The 18,025-nt window shown below is 46.3% G+C and overlaps 1 protein-coding gene and 1 pseudogene across 6 annotated transcripts in view; one reads left to right on the top strand and one right to left on the bottom strand.

The window, feature by feature from the left end:
- The window catches only part of LOC118726143, a 47,918-nt pseudogene extending 34,359 nt beyond the window's left edge, over nt 1–13,559 (top strand).
- Nucleotides 1–18,025, bottom strand: part of SNAP47 (synaptosome associated protein 47) — a 47,160-nt gene that overhangs the window by 8,563 nt on the left and 20,572 nt on the right. For 2 of the 6 annotated variants that reach the window (XM_045585960.1, XM_045585961.1), the window contains exons 3-4: nt 14,652–15,142; nt 12,744–13,268 (exon numbers count right to left, since the gene is read on the bottom strand). In XM_045585960.1, the coding sequence (XP_045441916.1) occupies nt 12,961–13,268; nt 14,652–15,142 (799 nt within the window). In that variant the 3' untranslated portion in view covers nt 12,744–12,960. Of the gene's footprint in view, nt 1–8,591; nt 8,717–12,743; nt 13,269–14,651; nt 15,143–18,025 lie in introns of those variants that run through there. The other 4 variants (XM_036450125.2, XM_045585959.1, XM_036450126.2 and 1 more) reach the window with 3 other exon arrangements.

Here is an 18,025-nt window from a genome sequence, read left to right as displayed (position 1 = left end):
AGAACATGGCTGGGATAAATCAAGCTGTCTGCAACGCCAAATAGTTCTACCAGTTGGGGCCATTAATATGCTATAGAGAAGGGTAAGAGGGAAAAATTGGCTTCTAGCACAGCTAAAGCTTTAGAGGCTGTAAAGAACATTGTGGGCTACAAACTGTCACATTCAGCACTCATCGACCACCCCCCACCCATGTCCCATCAGATCCCCCTGCTGCATTCCTGGGCCCCGGCCCAGGGTTCTCCTGTGGGCCCACTGCGTGCTCCCTCCCTCATGCCCCCTCAGGCAGAGGGTAGAGCTGAGCATAAACCCGCTTGATGAATCAGGGCTGCAGCTACACAGCAGGGAGTGGTCAGTGCTCAGTTATAAATGGCCTCTCCAACTCAAACACAGGTGAGCACCTCCCACACTGGAAGGGGTCCTGGGAGCCAACCTGCCACCAGACCCTAAACAGAGCTTCCCATGAAAAGAACCAGGTTCTTATGAGAACAAAGAATCCCCACCAAGTAAGACACTCAATTCACTGAAGGTTCCTCTTACATGTGTAAGTAAATGCCTCAGTGGGGCAATTCTCAGAGTATGAAACACATGGAAAATGTATTAAGTTTGTGACTTTTTGGTGCTGACAGGGTCACAGTCAATCAAAGCCCTACTGACATGTTTGTCTAGAGCTCACGAAACAATTCCACCCCACACAGTGCAAGTCTCCTCACCTCATCCCTACACAGCCTTGAGGAGGAACCCTGTCCTAGAAAACGCGACAGGAACACTAAGCAAACATGCAGCTTGCCGAAGGCCACACAGCTAATGTGGCAAAGATACTCTCTGGCCACCTCAAGCCAAGACTCCAACAAATAGTCCCCAGACCTCGTCCTATAGATGGGACAGACAGACATATGCCGCTGAGGACACAAGGTTAAGTATTCTCCCCAACACTTGCTCACAAACCATACGAACCAACTTCCCAGCATGAACTATTGATAAAAACCACCTAATACCTGCTATTTTTAAAAGTTAATAAAATGACATTGGTAATGGATAAGACACCCAGACAAAAGAGCAGTAAAGAAACAGAGGACATAAACAACATTGTGCATCAACTGGACCTAATAGATATGTACAGAACACTCCACCCAAATCAGCAGAACACACACATTCTTCTTAGGATCTCCAAGACAGACCATGGTGGACCACAAAACAAGCCTCATACATAAAATACTTAATAAAAAGTAAATTCCCTTGGCACGTTGGAATAAAACTAGAAATATAGAAACTAGAAAATTCACAAATATGTATAAACATATTCTTTTTTAAATCCTTACCCAAGGATATTTTTTCCATTGATTTTTTAGAGTGGAGGGAGACAGGAGGAGGAGAGACAGAGAAACATCGACATGAGAAAGACACATGGACTGGTTGCCTCCTGAATGCTTTGAAACAGGACCAGGGATTGAACCTGCAACTCAAGAATGTGCCCTTGCCCAGGAATTGAACCCAAGACCTTTCAGTCTGTAGACCGATACTCTAACCACTGAACAAATTGCCCAGGGCTAAATTAACATATTTTAACCAACAGGCCTAAAAGAGAAATGAGTAAAATTCTTTGAGACAAATCAAAACACACCATACTAAAATACTTGCAAACCAAATCCAGGGATTTATCCCTGAATACAAAGGTGGTTCAATGTAAGATAATCAATTGATGTGATAAACCATGTTACTAGAACACCATCTCAATTGATGTGGAAAAGACACCGATAAAACCCAACATCCTTTCATGACAAAAATCAGTCACAAAATGAGGAACCGAAGTAAAACTGTGGACATTCAATGCTCAGTGAAGCCACCTGGTTGGTGAACACACTGATGAGCCAAGAAGAGTGGCACACCAGTTCTACTGGGGAGGGCACAAAGCTCCAGGTGGGCCCCTCTCAGACTTCATCCCAGATGTCTCTTTAATTTGGCTGTTTCCAATCTGCATCCTTTGTAATCATAAGAAGAGTGAGCTCCTAAATTCTTTGAGTAGCTCTCCTGAACTATCAAGCCTGTGAGGGCTCATGGGAACCCCCCTAGATTTGTAGCCTATTGGTCAGAAGGTGGACCCCAGTGCAGCTGATGTCTCAAGGAGGAGCAGTCTTGTTGGGGGCCAGGACCACTGTGGGATCTGCTCTAACAATGGGAAGTTAGTGCCAGGATTGAATTGCAGTTCACTAGCAGGGCTTGGGACCAGAATTTCATCAAAGGGCATTATCAAGAAAGTCAAAAGACAACCCACAGAATGAGACAAGTATCTGTAAACCAGAGATTTGAAAAGGATTTAATATCTAGAAAATGTAAGAAACTCCTACAACTTAAAGAGACAAACAGCCAATTAATAAAGGGGAAAAGAACTTAAATATACATTTCTCCAAAGAGGACATACAAAGGGCCAATAAAGCCATGAAATATGGTCGACAATGTCAGTCACCAAGGATGTGCAAATCAAAACCATAATGAGATGGCTCTTCACATCCATCAGGAAGGCTATAACAATTTTAAATTTTTCGAAAAGGAAAGTAAGTGTTGGTAAGGCAACATTTTGAATGTAACTAATACCACTGAATTGTACACTTAAAATGGTTAAAATGGCAAAATTTGCATTATGTATATATTTTACCACAATAAAAACCATGGTCATAATATATAATACATATTCATTACATATAATCCTATCTAATAAAAGAGAAACATGCAAATTGGCCATACCTCTGCTACACTCACAAGCCATACCCACCAGCCAATCAGGAGAAAATATGCAAATTAACCCAACAAATCTGGCATTGACCATGGAGCTGGAGCAAGCAGGAGGCTTGGGTTGCCCCCAGCAATGAAGGAAGCCAAGCTTCCTGCGCGCCCTGGCCAGCCCTGGCTGGCCCTGGCCTCCAGTCAAGGCTACAAAGTTTTAATTATATAAGATAAATAAATCCCAACAAAGATGGCAGTGGCCACTGAGTTGGAGCCAGCCAGAGGCTTGGGTTGCCCCTGGCAATGGAAGAAGCCAAGCTTCCCACCCGCCCTGGCCTCCGCTCTAGGCTACAAAGTTTCAATTATAGAATATAAATAAATCCCAGATACCAGGGCTTCCACATGGGTCGCTGGGGGGTGTGGTCAGCCTGCAAACCACCACAGGCCCCTCGCCCAGGCTACCCCCACCCTGATTTGGGACACCCTTCAGGGCAAATCAGCTGGCCCCTACCTGTGCACCAGGCCTCTATCCTATCTAATAAAAGAATAATATGCAAATTGATCATCACTCCAACACACAAGATGGCCACCACAAGATGGCCAGCAGGGAAGGGCAGCTGAGAGGGACCAGGCCTGTAGGGGAGGGCATCAGGGAGGGACCAGGCCTGCAAGGAAGGGCAGTTGGGGGCAATCAAGTCTGCAGGGGAGAGCAGTTGGGGGGACCAGGCCTGCAGGGGAGGGCAGTTAGGGGTGAGCAGGCCTGCAGGACAGGGTATTTAGGGGTGACCAGGCCTGCAGTGGAGGGCAACTAGGGGCAATCAGGCTGGCAGAGGAGCAGTTAGGCATTAATCAGGCTGGCAGGGGAGTGATTAGGGCCATGGTTGGCAATCTGCGGTTTGCCAGCAACATGCAGCTCTTTGGCCCCTTGAGTGTGGCTCTTCCACAAAATACCATGGCACAGGCAAGTCTATTTTGAAGAATTGGCATTAGAAGAAGTTTAAGTTTAAAAAATTTGGCTCTCAAAAGAAATTTCAATCATTGTACTGTTGATATTTGGCTCTGTTGACTAATGAGATGCCGACCACTGGGTTAGGGGGTGATCAGGTTGGCAGGCAGAGGCAGTTATGGGCAGTCAGGAAGGCAGGCAGGCAAGCAATTGGGAGCCAGCAGTCCTGGATTGTGAGAGGGATGTCCCAGATTGGAGAGAGTGCAGGCTGGGCTGATGGACACTACCCCTCCCCGTGCATGGTTTTCGTGTACCAGGCCTCTAGTATATAAAATAAATATAAGAAGCCCCAGTCGCCTAATGGATAAGGCATTGACCTCCTAAAATAAATATATATAACCATCCAAAGCCAGGCACTCAATAACAAAATAATCAAACGCTTGATTTTAAGATTTGAGGATCATTTAAGTACAGACTGAGAAGACAGGAAAATTCCAGGAAGAACAAGTTATCCTTTTAATCCTGCCCCCACATCCCACCCCTGCAGCCCTGCAGCTACTTTAGAAGAGGCTCACCCGGACGCTGGTACGGCCTGGAGTTCTGGAGGTCCTTATCTGGAAGGTCCCTCCCTGTCCATAGTGCCTCGGGCGGTGGAGGGACAGGATGCATCCCCAGATTCATGTGCACAGGCATCTGGACCAGGTAGCCCAGGTTTAGCCATGGCTTCTATGTGAGGGAGGCCCATCACACCTGCACAGCCTCTGTCAACTGCAAGGGACACACAGCCACATGCCTGGCCAGGCCCTCCCACTCTAAACAATCAGTGCCACAGACAGCATGGGTCTATGCTAGATAGGTGACCAAATTCAATGTGTCAAGAGCTCTGACAGCTGTTCGGGGATTTCAGAGGGACCACAGCAGGCAGGGGGTGGGGTGGGGGGTGGGGGGTTGCATGTCTGCTGTCCTTCAAAGCAGTGCTCATTGTTACCAATGACCTAGTTAACCAAAATTGCAGACAGGAAAATCATGAATGGATATTTAAAAAGCTTGGCACTTTTGTAATTCAGCTTTCATTTCATCATGGTAGTTTTGGAAGTAGACAGTGGGAACTGGAAGCCAGAGACTCGCCTTTCAGTGGTGGCGGTTGAGACCAGGGAAGGAGCAACCTGCCTGGGTCTATGGGCTAACAGGACAGGCCAGGAACAGGCCAGGTCCCTGATTCCTAATGCAGGGCTCATCCTAGGGCACACGTCCTCTTATTAAAATGTCAATGGTGTGTGGATGTCAGAAATTACTAAGCGCTTTTTCTCAGTTAAATAGAATAGTTTAACATTTAGAAATGACATAGGATATAATGTAAGGAACATCCTATATAATAAAAGGGTAATATGCAAATCGATTGAACGGCAGAATGACCGGTCACTATGATGTGCACCAGGGGGCAGACACTCAATGCAGGAGCTGCCCCCTGGTGGTCAGTGTGCTCCCACAGGGGGAGCACCGCTCAGCCAGAAGCCAGGATCATGGCTGGCGAGCACAGTGGTGGTGGCAGGAGTGGGCCTAAGCCATCAGTCGGACATCCCCTAGGGGCTCCCAGACTATGAGAGGGCACAGGCCAGGCTGAGGGACCCCGCCCCTGATTGCACGAATTTCGTGCACCAGACCTCTAGTTTACTAATAATTTACAATTAAAGTAACAGATATGAAATAAGTGGCCCAGCTCACTGGTAATATTTGTACTAGTATCAAATCCATTATAAAAACACACACACAGCATCATAACCACACCTCCTCCCCCAATTAATAAATTAAATTAACAGTCTGGAGAAGGTTCACAAGGCACAGGATAAGAAGACAACCTGAAGAGGTATTCAAGTCTGAAATCATCCCACCACTCCTCACTCAAAAAATCCTCAGTGACTCCAAGCTGCTTACAGGACACACTTCTGACTCCTTGCCTGGCAGGAAAGTCCCATTGTCTGTGCCACACCCCTTGCAGGTCACCCCTGCCTATCTACCCTGGAGGGTCCCCTAGCCCAGACTCACTGTGGCCCTCTTCATTGGAAATGACAAGGGAATCAGCTCAAGTCTCCTGGCATTGCTGTCTTCAGTCCTGGGGCTCCCCACAGCGCCTTCCCTGCAACCCACCAGGGTGGGAGCCTGCCCCAAACCTCCCTTGATAAACCAAAATACCAGACTCGTGCCAGCTTCTCGTCTGGTTCTTTCCTGGTGAAAGAGGGAGGCAGGAAGAAGAAAGACCAAACGCAGGACAAGACAGAGGAGTTGATAGGTTCAGAAGTTACAAAGAAAATGCCATGAAACCGAGATGCCCTCAGCGGAAGCCAAATGTGGTTTGGTTTTGTCATCTCCAAATGCTGCCTCAAACATGTGGCAGTGACAGACTGAGGCAGGGGAAGTCGGCCCATCCCACATTAGACGGGAATCAGGGCACTCTGCCAAGCCCGTCCCAGCCAAACCACGCTCGCCAGCCCCACAGGGGTCCTCTTGCAGTGACGCAGCCACGGCCACCGCAAGGAGCTGCCGCCCCAGGAAGTCAGGCGCACCATCTCTCAGCACCAACTGCAGTTTAAGTCACCAAGACCCATTTCACATGACTCTAACAGCATTTGTAGCAGAAACCACAGCTGAATTGAGGATGCGTGTGCATTTTTTTTCTCCCCAGAAATTTAACTCATTCCTCCATATGCTTGAGTTTCATCACACAGTGAGATCTCCTCTCTAAATAAGGAAACATGAGATTAACCTCTAAAAGATCATCTCTTGAAACTAGGCTCTCCCTGCAGGAGGGAGAGTGAACAGCTGACAGTAGAAAGCCCTGCCCCTCCTGCAGCAGCCCTGTCCAGGCACTGGCTACCACTTCCTCAGCCCTGAGGCCAGTCCTGACTCACTTGGCCACTGTTGCCAGCACTAATGCACAGGCTCAATAATAAAACTTATTGACCACAGTCAGGACCAACTACACAGAAATGTGCTCTCAGGGGCTGTGGGTGCATTTATCCTGACCTCTCCCATCATTCATGGTCTTCTCATATTGCATAGCCATCTTCAGAATTAACAGATAAAACCCCTCCACCCCCATCACAAAGCCACAGGTTCCCTCCTCAGCCTCAATAACGTCATGGGGGGAGGGGACAGCTTCCAGATCCCACCAGCCTGAGGCCTATGCTCCCATCCACTCTCAGGAGCGTGGGCATGTCAGCCTTTATAGATCAAGGGCTCACAAGCCTGGAGCAGACAAGAGCCACGTGTTCTGGAAGCAATTAGGAACCTGCCACACTTGCTAGTAGCAGCTATAAAGCAGCATTTCTATGTCATTACAAAAATGACTAAGTTAGACCGGGAGGAAAAAGTGACAAAACATGTATATTTAAATTACCCCACAGTAAAGATGAACACTTTTTTCCCTAAAAGGAAAGGGCTAAGCTTAAGGACTCGATGCCTGGGCAGACACATATCTGTTACTTTAATTGTGAATTATTAATAAACTAGAGGCCTGGTGCATGAAATTCATGCACTCAGGGAAGGGGGTCCCTCAGCCCGGCCTGTGTCTGCAGCACCAATGAACTGGTCTCTCCAAAGCAGAGCTGGGTCTGATGGGGCCATAGAGCTATATACTGACCTACAGAGACCATACTGCTCACCCTGGGGAAACAAGTCAGAAAGATACAAATTGCAAAATGCTGATTTCAATGAATAAACTGCAAAGGAAAAAGAAAAGATGACGGAGGCAAGCTATGCATTAAGGTGTTTCACCGGGCCCAGCGCTCGGGCCTCACGGGCTCCTGAACTACAAATGCACAACACACTCCTGAAGTAGGATGACAGGGAGATGTCTGATGACAGCAGGAAATACTTTTTATTTTTTCTTAAGGTAAGCATGGTGTGACGTTGGTTTTCATTTATTTATTTTTATTTTTCAAAATATATTGTCATTGATTTTATTTGATACTTGTTTATTGTTACTTTAGGTAAACAAATAATTTAATATTGCTTCATAATGATATATGATTCTATTTATCCAATGTCCAAACTTTTTAAAAAATATATTTTTATTGATTTCAGAGAGAGGAAGAGAAAAGGAGAGAGGGATAGAAACATCAATGATGAGAGAGAATCATTGCTCGGCTGCCTCCTGCATGCATCCTACTGGGAATTGAGCCCACAATTGCATGTGCCCTGACATTCAACCACTGGCCGGACATAATGTTGGTTTTTTAAAAAGTTATCTTTTAAAGATACATACTGAAATATTTAAGAATAAAAAATAATGTCTATGTGTTTGCTTCAAAATTATTTACAAGGGTAAAAAAGCCATTTTATTGCCCAGCAATAAGATAGGGAAGACAAATTAAAAGTATTTCTATCAAATATTATTTAAATTTAAATTTTCTGGATACATAGTAGCCAGTCTCTTCAGAATCTAGTTGAGTACTTGAGATGACAGAACAAATGTCCTCAACTGGACGCGCGCGCACACACACACAGCACACATGTGTGCAGACAAAAAACAACAACTCACAGCTCACATACAGTACACATGTACACACGTACACTGCATAAATTCACATACAGCACACACGTGTTCATCCACAGAGCACACACATGTACACATGTGTACCAACTTAGCACATATACATATAGCCCATGTGTGTGTCTATGAGCTCTCATACACACATGTGTATACATATGTGCATGGGTGGAAGCACAGGAAGGCTGTGCTGTCTTCATGCTCAGAGCACAAGGACTCGGGTGGGCACTTTCTTTCTCAAATGGATGTCTCAATTGGGTGTCTCAGTAACTCCTATGGGTGAGAGGCAAGTACAAGCCAGGGAGAATCCCTCTCAGGCAGAAAAGAGAAGAGAGTCACCTGCAAGGGAGGATGGAGCCCTTAAATGCATGTTACCTGTCTGAGTTCCTGGGTGTCCTCCTCAGAAATGAGTGGCTCGCTCATCTGTAGCTGAAGCAGCCTGCCCTCCTGGCTCCCTGAGGAGGCCTCTCGGTGCCTGTCGCAGTCCATGGGCCTGGACGCTGAAATGCAAGCCAAACAGCAGTGACATCTTCCATAATGCACACAATGCACACAATGCAGAAGTACTCACGACTTTACAAAGATGGTTCCTGCTCTCTGGGCCAATGGCATCTCTCCATCTGCAGGCTCTGTGCCTGCTGGTCCCCTCCCTGAGCCTCTGCTAAGCTGAGCGGCTGTGGGGCCTGCCCAAGTCTTGCCTTCCACTCCAGGCCAGGGTGGTTTCCTTAACCCACCCCGATCTCAGTGAAACACTGTAAATGCCTGGGGTGTGGTTCTATAACTGGCTCTAAGAAAGGTCACTACCCAGGAGTAATCGTTTTCTTTATGAGAGAAGACTATAGATTTAAACTTTAAGCTAGTAGTTGTTGAATCCTCAGAATCCCTCAGGATGCTCTGGGTCTGGAGAGCACTGGGATGGCCAGCTGACCAGCCAAACAAAGGTCAGTGTGGAGCCACAAGGGAGAGAAGTCTGAGGGCGCAAGGCCAGGCACTGCTCAGAATGGGTTTCTGCTCAAACAGCACCTGCCTGGCTAATGGCTCCGAGGAGCGGAAGGGCAGCCTGAATAGAGGCTGCTAATCGGGTGGCTCACAGCCGCCCCCTCCACCCCCTCCCCGCCCCCCCCGCGGTGTGCCACCTGTCCTTTATTTAAAGAACTGCCTCCACTTGTACCCTGGCCCTGGGAACCCAGATAAGGGCATCACTTAAGAGTCTGCTGCCTACTCTTCTGCACAGACCACCTCAGGTACACAGTAGTTACTGATTAGGATGCTGGAGAGGAGTGCAGGTGGCAGAAAGTGCACAGATCTGAGAAACAGCACCAGATGCCCCAAGCAGCCTTCTCTGCTTTAGTGGAATGGGGCAAAGCAGGGTAATAGGTGACCCCCACCTCCTTCCCAGCGCCCTACTAGGGGTGAGCAGAGCCGCGTTCATCAGAGTGGCTTGGAGCAGCTGCTAAGGAATGGAGAAGCAAGTCTGGCTCAGTAAGGCTCTCACTGGGCCTGAAGGGCTGAGGCCTAGCTGGTGGCCTTCAGGACACACCGACTGCGCAGGCCTCTCCTTGGTGGGAGAGGTCAGCCACCCCTAGCTTGCACACAAAAATGCCCCCGCTATTTTTTTTTATTTTTTTTTTTAATTCTTACAAGAAGAGGGCCTGCCCTCGGGATAAAAGCAGGTTGAAGAGAGACAGAAAGCAGGTTTCTCAGGGTCCCGGGAAGAAAAGGGCCCAGGCCAAAGGAGGACACTCAGTAACTCAGACAGAAAGAAAAGGGCTCAGGCAACAGAGGAGGAAGTCTGCTGGAGGCACGACTGCAGCCCTCCCCCAGCCCATCTCTAACTGTGCGAGCGAGAAGCGCATCCCGTACAGAGCTACCACACCTGGTCCGCATCGCTAGGTCTGGAAAAGTTGCACAAGACAAAACATTACTGCAAACCACGCACTCGAGGATCTGCTGTTTTAGGCCATTCTTTAGGAAAATGCTAGTTGGAGCCCTTCTAAACAATGTCATAATTTGTGTTCTACACTTGCTAAAGCCCCACCCACTCCAACATCCTGGGGGGCTTGTTCATCAGAATGGTCCCCATTGTTCCTATGTGGTCTAGTGTCCCTCACTGGAATGTCACATATGAAAAGTCCTTTTCTGAAGTGTCAGTCAGCAGCAGAGCACTGTCAGAGCTGGGTTGGAAGCTATCATGGCAGAACAGAGGGCGTATCCTCTGGTTATTATGAGCCTAAAGGAGAGGCCCCCTTACACGTGACATTAAAGCCTTACCTGTGATGTCACAATGGCAAAGTACATCTCATAGGCCTGTAAGAACAGCAGTTCTCTGGCCTCAGCATGCACCTGTGCTCAGTCTGTCCCCTATCCCATCCCCAGCATGCTGGCCCCACAGCCTCTCCACCCCACAGGTCCTGCACTTGGCCCTTCCATCTGCAGCAATCCCAGTGTTATTCCATTTGCACACCTTTTAATGAACTTGCTTGGAACTGCCCTGCTGTTTATTTTTTCAGCATCACTCCAGGATCTCTGACTAGCTTCTGTGATCAGGACTGTGCTCTGGTGTCCATTTTACCACCTATAGCTATATTACTGACAGAGGCATACTCTTTTTGAACGTTTAGCCAAAGACTATTATTTAAACAACCGGAAAGCCAAAATGGAGGATATTTCTTCCTAGAACATACTAAGTCAGAGATGTTTTTCAGGACAAGCATGGGCTCAGTGGGGTCCCGCCCAGCACAAGGCTTTGGCCACCCCCAGTGCTGTGTTGACTCTGGAGCTATTGACTCAGTTACCTCAATGCTTTGAAATATCTTCTGAGAAAAATTAATTTGGTTCAGTATAAGATGGTTTTTGACTCTAAAGTCATTAATTATCTCTTTTAACCAAACTAAGCACACATTGTTCCAGCTAAAAGGAAACTTACAGATGACTTCACTTCCCAGGAAGGAGGAGACATCGAGGAGGACCTGACTGGGCAGTAGGGGCGGCACCAGAGGGCAAGTGTGAGGCAAGATTTCCATGGGGTGAGTGAGCGGGTGGCCAGGTGTCTTTAATTAGGTGGTCAGGGAAGGGCTCTCTCAGAAGGTGACAGCCAGTAAACAACAAGGACAAAAATCAGTTCCAGAACTCTTAACGGTGCCAGGCATGGCCTGCTCTGCTGGAGAATAATCTGTGGGCTTCCTCCCACACCTGTCACTCCAGGACCAGGAGACATCCTGGAAGCATGCTACAACTGCTAAGAACGATCAAGACCACCAAAGCAAGGAGAGTCTGAGTAACTGACACAGTCAAGAAGGGTACAAGGAGATGCGCTGCCTAAACGTCACGTGGAATCCTGAAAGAGTAAAATGTAAAACAATCTGGATAAAATATGGACTTACGAGAATAGCAACGTATCTATATAGGTTCATTAGATATGACAATAAAGGACACCAATGTCGGGTGACAGGAGTGTGGAAGACATGGGAACTCTGAACTACCCTTGTAATTTTTCTGCAAGTCTGAGACTATTCTAAAATTAGAAAGGTTATTTAAAGATACTATGCAGAAAAATAGCACTTTGCAACTGCTCTTCCCTAAGGTGGAAACTGCCCACCTGTGTCATTCAAGGGCCCTCACCGCTCCACACAACACATTACCTCAGAGGTCTCTGGAAAGTTCTACTCACCCAAGGCAAATACCTGTCTCCTGTTACTAGACTGCCACCTACTGGCCACATATTTTACCCAAATACCTCGTCAAGGAGAGGAATCCATTTCTGAGATGTCAGTCACTGTTTCCACCTCCACTGTCTCTGCAGTTTCCAGTGTGGAACAGCAAAGACAGAGGTGATGGCAGACACAACACAGGCGACAGTGAGAAATTCGCCCTCATCATTAGGCTTGCAGAGGACACAGAAGTTTCTAGCAAGTCAGATGCCATCTCGCTTACTAAACTCAACATGCTGGCTCCTTCCAAACGCATCACTTCTCATTACCTGAGCCTCTCCAAACCCACAGCTGTAAGGTGCATCTACTCTGGGAGGTAGGGTGGTCTTGCAAAGGGAGAATGGAACTTCTTGTTCAGAGCGGAAGAAGACACTCTGCAGGGATCCCGCCCACCCGGAGGCTAAAGTTAGCACCGAGATGAAAACCCATCTGTCAGCTCATTCCACACACATTGGATCCATTACCGTGAGAAGCCAGGCCACAGCTATTCAATCCAACCCTGATCTAGGTGTTTATGGGAAGGTGTTTGTAGCGTGGAGGGAGAAGGCCTGTAATCACTGACTTTAGGTAAGGGAGACTGTCCTAGGTGATGTGGTGGGCCTGATACAATCCGTAGAAAGGCTTTAAAAGCAAACCCATGGCTCCTGGAGGAGGAAGATGATGCTCGGCCTGTGGTCAGCAGACTCAGCCCAAGAGGTCCAGCCTGCCCTTCCTGACGACAGGCCTGTGGAACTTGCACTCACCTATCTTCCTACAGTCTGCCTGTGACAGCAGAAGCCCTGGACTTGCTTCCTGCTCCTCTCCAGCCCTGTCTGCCACCTGGGCTCTAGCGTCTGAGCTTCCCATCCTACCTTTCGTGGGGTCCCTGACAGCAGGCCCAGAATTTTGTGCAGTGTAACCTCTGTGCTACACATAGCGCGCTCGCACTGCTATATCACTCATTACATTCTGTGCCCTATTTTCCATCAGAAGCCCCATGCACAACAACCCACAAAGCATGGTGGAGCTCCCTGTGACAAGGAGGGTTGTGGGTTTCATTTAGCCTTTTTTCCAAGACTATAGGTGCCGAATACCATGACTGGCACTGCAGGGTTCTCAGTGCTGGTGGAACTGGTGGCTGATGGTTCTCTGTGTCTTGTCCCTACAGAGCCTCCTCCTTCACTGCTGAGGTCTCGCCCAGGGGAAAATGCAGTGGGTGACTCAGTCAAAACTTGGGGCATCAGAGCAACTGCCCAGCTGGGCTTGTACATGGCCTTGCCTGACGGGCCTCTGGTCAGGGTCTCGCATTGGCTACAACAGCCCACCATTCTTGGCTTTTTTATGGGCCAGCTTCTGAGTCCTGCTTGAGTGAGGGGCCAAAGAAAAACCGGAAATGCCAAGAAAGTAAGTTTTTAAATTAAGTTTTTACATTACCATTTCTAACATTTTGGCTCTTATGAGACCAAATCTAATATCAAGTATATATATTTTTGAAACTCGAAGTCATCTAGAGTAACATAAACATATTCATGTGTTAGGAAAATAGGTTACATATTAGAATTAAAATCAATCACTTAAGAGAAAGAAGAAAAGGAACCAGAATAGTAACAAATATCACTCTTACTTTAACAGACATGCAGGAATCAAAGATACTTAAAAAAAATGACATTAAATACAGAAGTAATATTATCTATAATTCTAGTATTAGAAAATATCAGAATATTTAATGACTTTAGGATTTCTTATATGGGGCTCAAAGCAAACTTAAGTGGGGGGAAATGGTGGATTTGACCACAGCAAAATTAAAGATTTCTGTAATGGAGGCTGGCAGCCTGGGAAAGCACTGGCAGCCTCTCAAATCAATAAGGAATGAAAATCTAGAATATATAAAGAACGCTTGCAAATCAGACAAAACAGCAACAGCAACAACAACAAAACACACAGAACAGGCAATCCACAGAACAAACCTGTGGGATTAAAGAGCAAATAAGCATTAGATGCTCTATCTCACAATCAATGAAATAAATTAAAATACCATCAAGATGCCACAGAATACTGTAGAATGGCAAAACTGAGAGGTCAACCATCAACTTATCCCATGCTAGGGAGGACACTGGGATCCAAGAACTTGGAGATGTGTGGACATATAATATATCTGCATGTCCTGCCCCCCCCACTCCTCCCCATTGGCCATGCCAGTTACACCCTTCACACCCCAGAAACCTGCAAGAGAACAACACCTCAGCGAAAATAAGTTTTTCAGAATACCTCATGCATGCCCCATAAACTACCCAAACTATGCTGCATAGTTTTCAAAGATTCTGATACCTGAACACACCTGGAAGGTGGTCTGGGAAGACCTCGATCAAATGTGAAGGAAAGCAGGAGTGAGGCTCAGTAAGTTACTGGTGGGAGGAATGGAGACTCGGCAAACCAGATGGGGGCTGCTGCTAGTTAAGGCCCTGAAATGCTAATTCTCAAATCAAATAGAGGGAAGAGTGAAAACACTTAACTCAGACCTTCTGAAAGGGTCTGAAAGGGTCATCAAAACCCTTTCTGATCTACTTGGAAACCTCTAAGCTTTCGAGTGTATGATAAACCGAAGTGATTTGAGATTCACAGGTGGCAAGTACTAAGGAAAATGGTCTAAAATTATTTTTATTGACAATGCACCATGTTAAGTACACACCACAGGCAGACTGAGATTTCCCCGGCCTGTGCACAGGCTGGGCTGATGGTCACTTACCTGCCTGCCAGACTGAGTAGCCCTTCTCTGCTGGGGAGGAGGTTCCCGTGCTTCTGAGCATCAAGGCATCTTCCAAAAACTCGATCTTCTTGCTGAACTGCATTTCCAAAATGGGGATAACTTGTGGCATCTTGGCAGATATCAAACGAAAAGCTATGTCTGGCTTCCCAATGAACCGCTGGCGGATGCTGACTTCATAATGGGTGTGAACCTTAATGTCATCTACATCCTCTCTTTCAAATCTGTGCAACAGCAAAGAATTTGGGCCATGGATTTCCAACCCAGAAACAAGGATGGTGAGCCTTCCTGGTTTAACTTGCGATTCTGTTCCCTGGGAAATAATAGCAGGAATTCTGATCACTATTCCTTCTTTTCCAAGAGCTTTGTTACTAGCCATGGAGGAGCCTGCCCTGGAGTTTGTGTCTGATGGCATCTTCCAAAGCTTGAAGTTAAAGGGCCACCAAGAAGGAGATTCCAGTTCTTTCAGCAACCTAGAAAACGAAACAAAATACAAAAAACTAGGCCAAGCAATTTTTAATACTTATTAAAACTGCTTTAGCCTTTATAAAGCACTTGTATCATTTTATAGTTTTATTTTCCACAAATACTCAATGAAACAGAGCAGAAATGGTTATCCCCACATCTTAAGAAACCTAGGCCAGTAGTCGGCAAACTGCGGCTCTCGAGCCATATGCGGCTCATGAGCAGCAGTTTGCCGCTCTGTTGACTAATGAGTTTGCTGACCACTGACCTAGGCTAAAAGCCAGAGAGGAGGGGCGGCTGAGTGCCTGGCTGGCGTTCCCTAGCGGGAAGGAGATAAAAGCTCCAACTGTGCTGAACCCCAGACCCGAGAGCACTGAACCCCAGTTCTAGGCCAGACCCTGGGGACCCAGGTTCAAACAGAGGGAGCCAGGGCTGTGAGGCGGAATCCCAGGGGAGCGGCGAAAGGCAGAGCCCCCAGCGGCTCGCACATTGCGCGCAGAGGACAGACTGTTGACTCTGCTGATAGATTGCCCTGGCGGGAAGGAGACAAAGGCTCTGGACTGTGCTGGGCCCCAGTTCCGACTGCTCTGAACCCCAGTTCTGGGCTGGACCCTGGCTCAAACAGAGGGAGCTGGGCTGTAAGGCGGAACCCTGGGGGAGCGGCAAAAGGAGGTCCCGGAGGCGCACACATTGCGCGCAGAGAAGGGACAGTTGGCTGTGCTGCAGGATTGCCCTGGTGGGAAAGAGACAAAAGCTGCTCTGAATGCCACCTCCAACTCTACTTCCAACTGAACTGAACCCCAGTTCCGGGCTAACTGGGGGAGAGCCTAGACTGTTTGGTAGCAGGCGAAAATCGAGAGCACCTCACTCTGAGAGGTGCTTGCAACAAGTACTGAAGGACCCTGGGGATTACTGAGATTCAGGAGCCTCATAGGGCGGGGCTGAAACCCAGCCCCATCAGGGAAGCTGAGAAAATGCGGAGACAAGGAAATAGATCACAAACGAAAGAAATGGAGGACAAAAAGTGACTGGATATGGAGTTCAAATCTACGCTTATAACGTTTTTCAAGAATTTCCTAGAAAAAGTCGATAAGACTTATGAGAATATGAAAAGGGATCAACTAGAATTAATAAGGAATCAACAAGAAATGATAAGGGATCAACAAGAAATAAAGAATACATTGTCTGAAATAAAAAATATTATACAGAGTCCTAAAAACAGAATGGAAGATTGCAAGAATCAAGTCAAAGATTTGGAACATAAAGAGCCAGAAAACACTCCTCCGCAGAAGCAAGAAGACAAGAGAATCCAGAAAATTGAAGATAATGTAAGAAACCTCTGGGACAACTTCAAGCGAACCAATATCAGAATTATGGGGGTCCCAGAAGATGAGAGAGAGCAAGATATCGAAAACATACTGAAAGAAATCATGACAGAAAAGTTCCCCCACCTGGTGAAAGAATTTGACTTGCAAGTCCAGGAAGCACACAGAACTCCAAACAAAAGGAATCCAAAGAGGACCACACCAAGACAAATCATAATTAAAATTCCAAGAGCAAAAGACAAAGAGAGAATATTAAAAGCAGCAAGAGCAAAACAAGTAGTTACCTATAAAGGAGCACTTATACGATTGTCAGCTGATTTCTCAACAGAAACCATGCAGGCCAGATGGGAATGGCAAGAAATATTCAAGGTGATGAACAGTAAGAACCTACAGCCAAAAATAATCTACCCAGCAAAGTTATCACTCAGAATCAAAGGTCAGATAGAGTTTCACTAATAAAAAAAAAGCTAAAGGAGTTCATCACCACCAAACCAGAATTATATGAATTGCTGAAGGGGGTTCTTTTGGAAAAGAAAGTAAATAAAGATAAAAATTATGAACAACAAATACGTAACTATCAACAAGCGAATCTAAAAACCAAGGAAATAAAAAAAAAAAATCTGATGAACAATATTAACTGTTGAATAATATAGAATCAGAGGTATGGAAGGAGAGTGAACTGACGATTCTTCGGGGAAAGGGCAGAGGGGGATGTGAAAAGAGACTGAACATAAACTATGCACCTATGGATGAGGACAATGGGGGGTGGGGAAAGGGCAGAGGGTGGGGTGGGAACCTGGTGGAGGGGAAAAAAAAGAGGAACATTTGTAACAATATGAACAATAAAAATTTATTTTAAAAAATAAATATAAATAAAAGGAAAATAAATGATCCAATTAAAAAAATGGGCAATGGACCTAAGTAGAATCTTTTCTAAAAAAGTCAAAAAGAAGGTCAAGAAACATATGAAAACATGCTCAAAGTCACTAATTATCTGAGAGATGCAAATCAGAATGACAATGCGGTGTCATCTCACACTTGTCAGAATGGCAATCATCAACAAATCAACAAATGACAAGTGCTGGCGAGGATGCAGAGAAAAAGGAACCCTCATGCACTGCTGATGGGAATGCAGACTGGTGCAGCCAATGTGGAGAACAGTGTGGAGTTTCCTCAAAAAACTAAAAATGGAACTCCCATTTGACCCAGTAATCCCACTTCTAGGAATATATTCCAAGAAACTAGAAACACCAATCAGAAAGGATATATGCACCTCTATGTTCATAGTAGCACAATTCACTATAGCTAAGATTTGGAAACAGCCCAAATGCCCATCAGCAGATGAGTGGATTAGAAAACTATGGTACATCTACACAATGGAATATCATGCTGCGGTAAAAAAGAAGGAATTCTTACTATTTGCAGCAGCATGGGTGGACCTGGAGAGCATTATGTTAAGTGAAATAAGCCAGGCAATGAAAGAAAAATACCACATAATCTCACTCTTTTATGGAAAATAAAGAACATTATAGCCTGATGAACCAAAAGATAAATACAGAGGCAGTA

The sequence above is a fragment of the Pipistrellus kuhlii genome, unplaced genomic scaffold, assembly GCF_014108245.1.
Source record: "Pipistrellus kuhlii isolate mPipKuh1 unplaced genomic scaffold, mPipKuh1.p scaffold_m20_p_21, whole genome shotgun sequence".
NCBI lineage: Eukaryota > Metazoa > Chordata > Mammalia > Chiroptera > Vespertilionidae > Pipistrellus > Pipistrellus kuhlii.
Note: the sequence above shows the minus strand (reverse complement) of the source record. Positions and strands in the feature narration are given on the sequence as shown.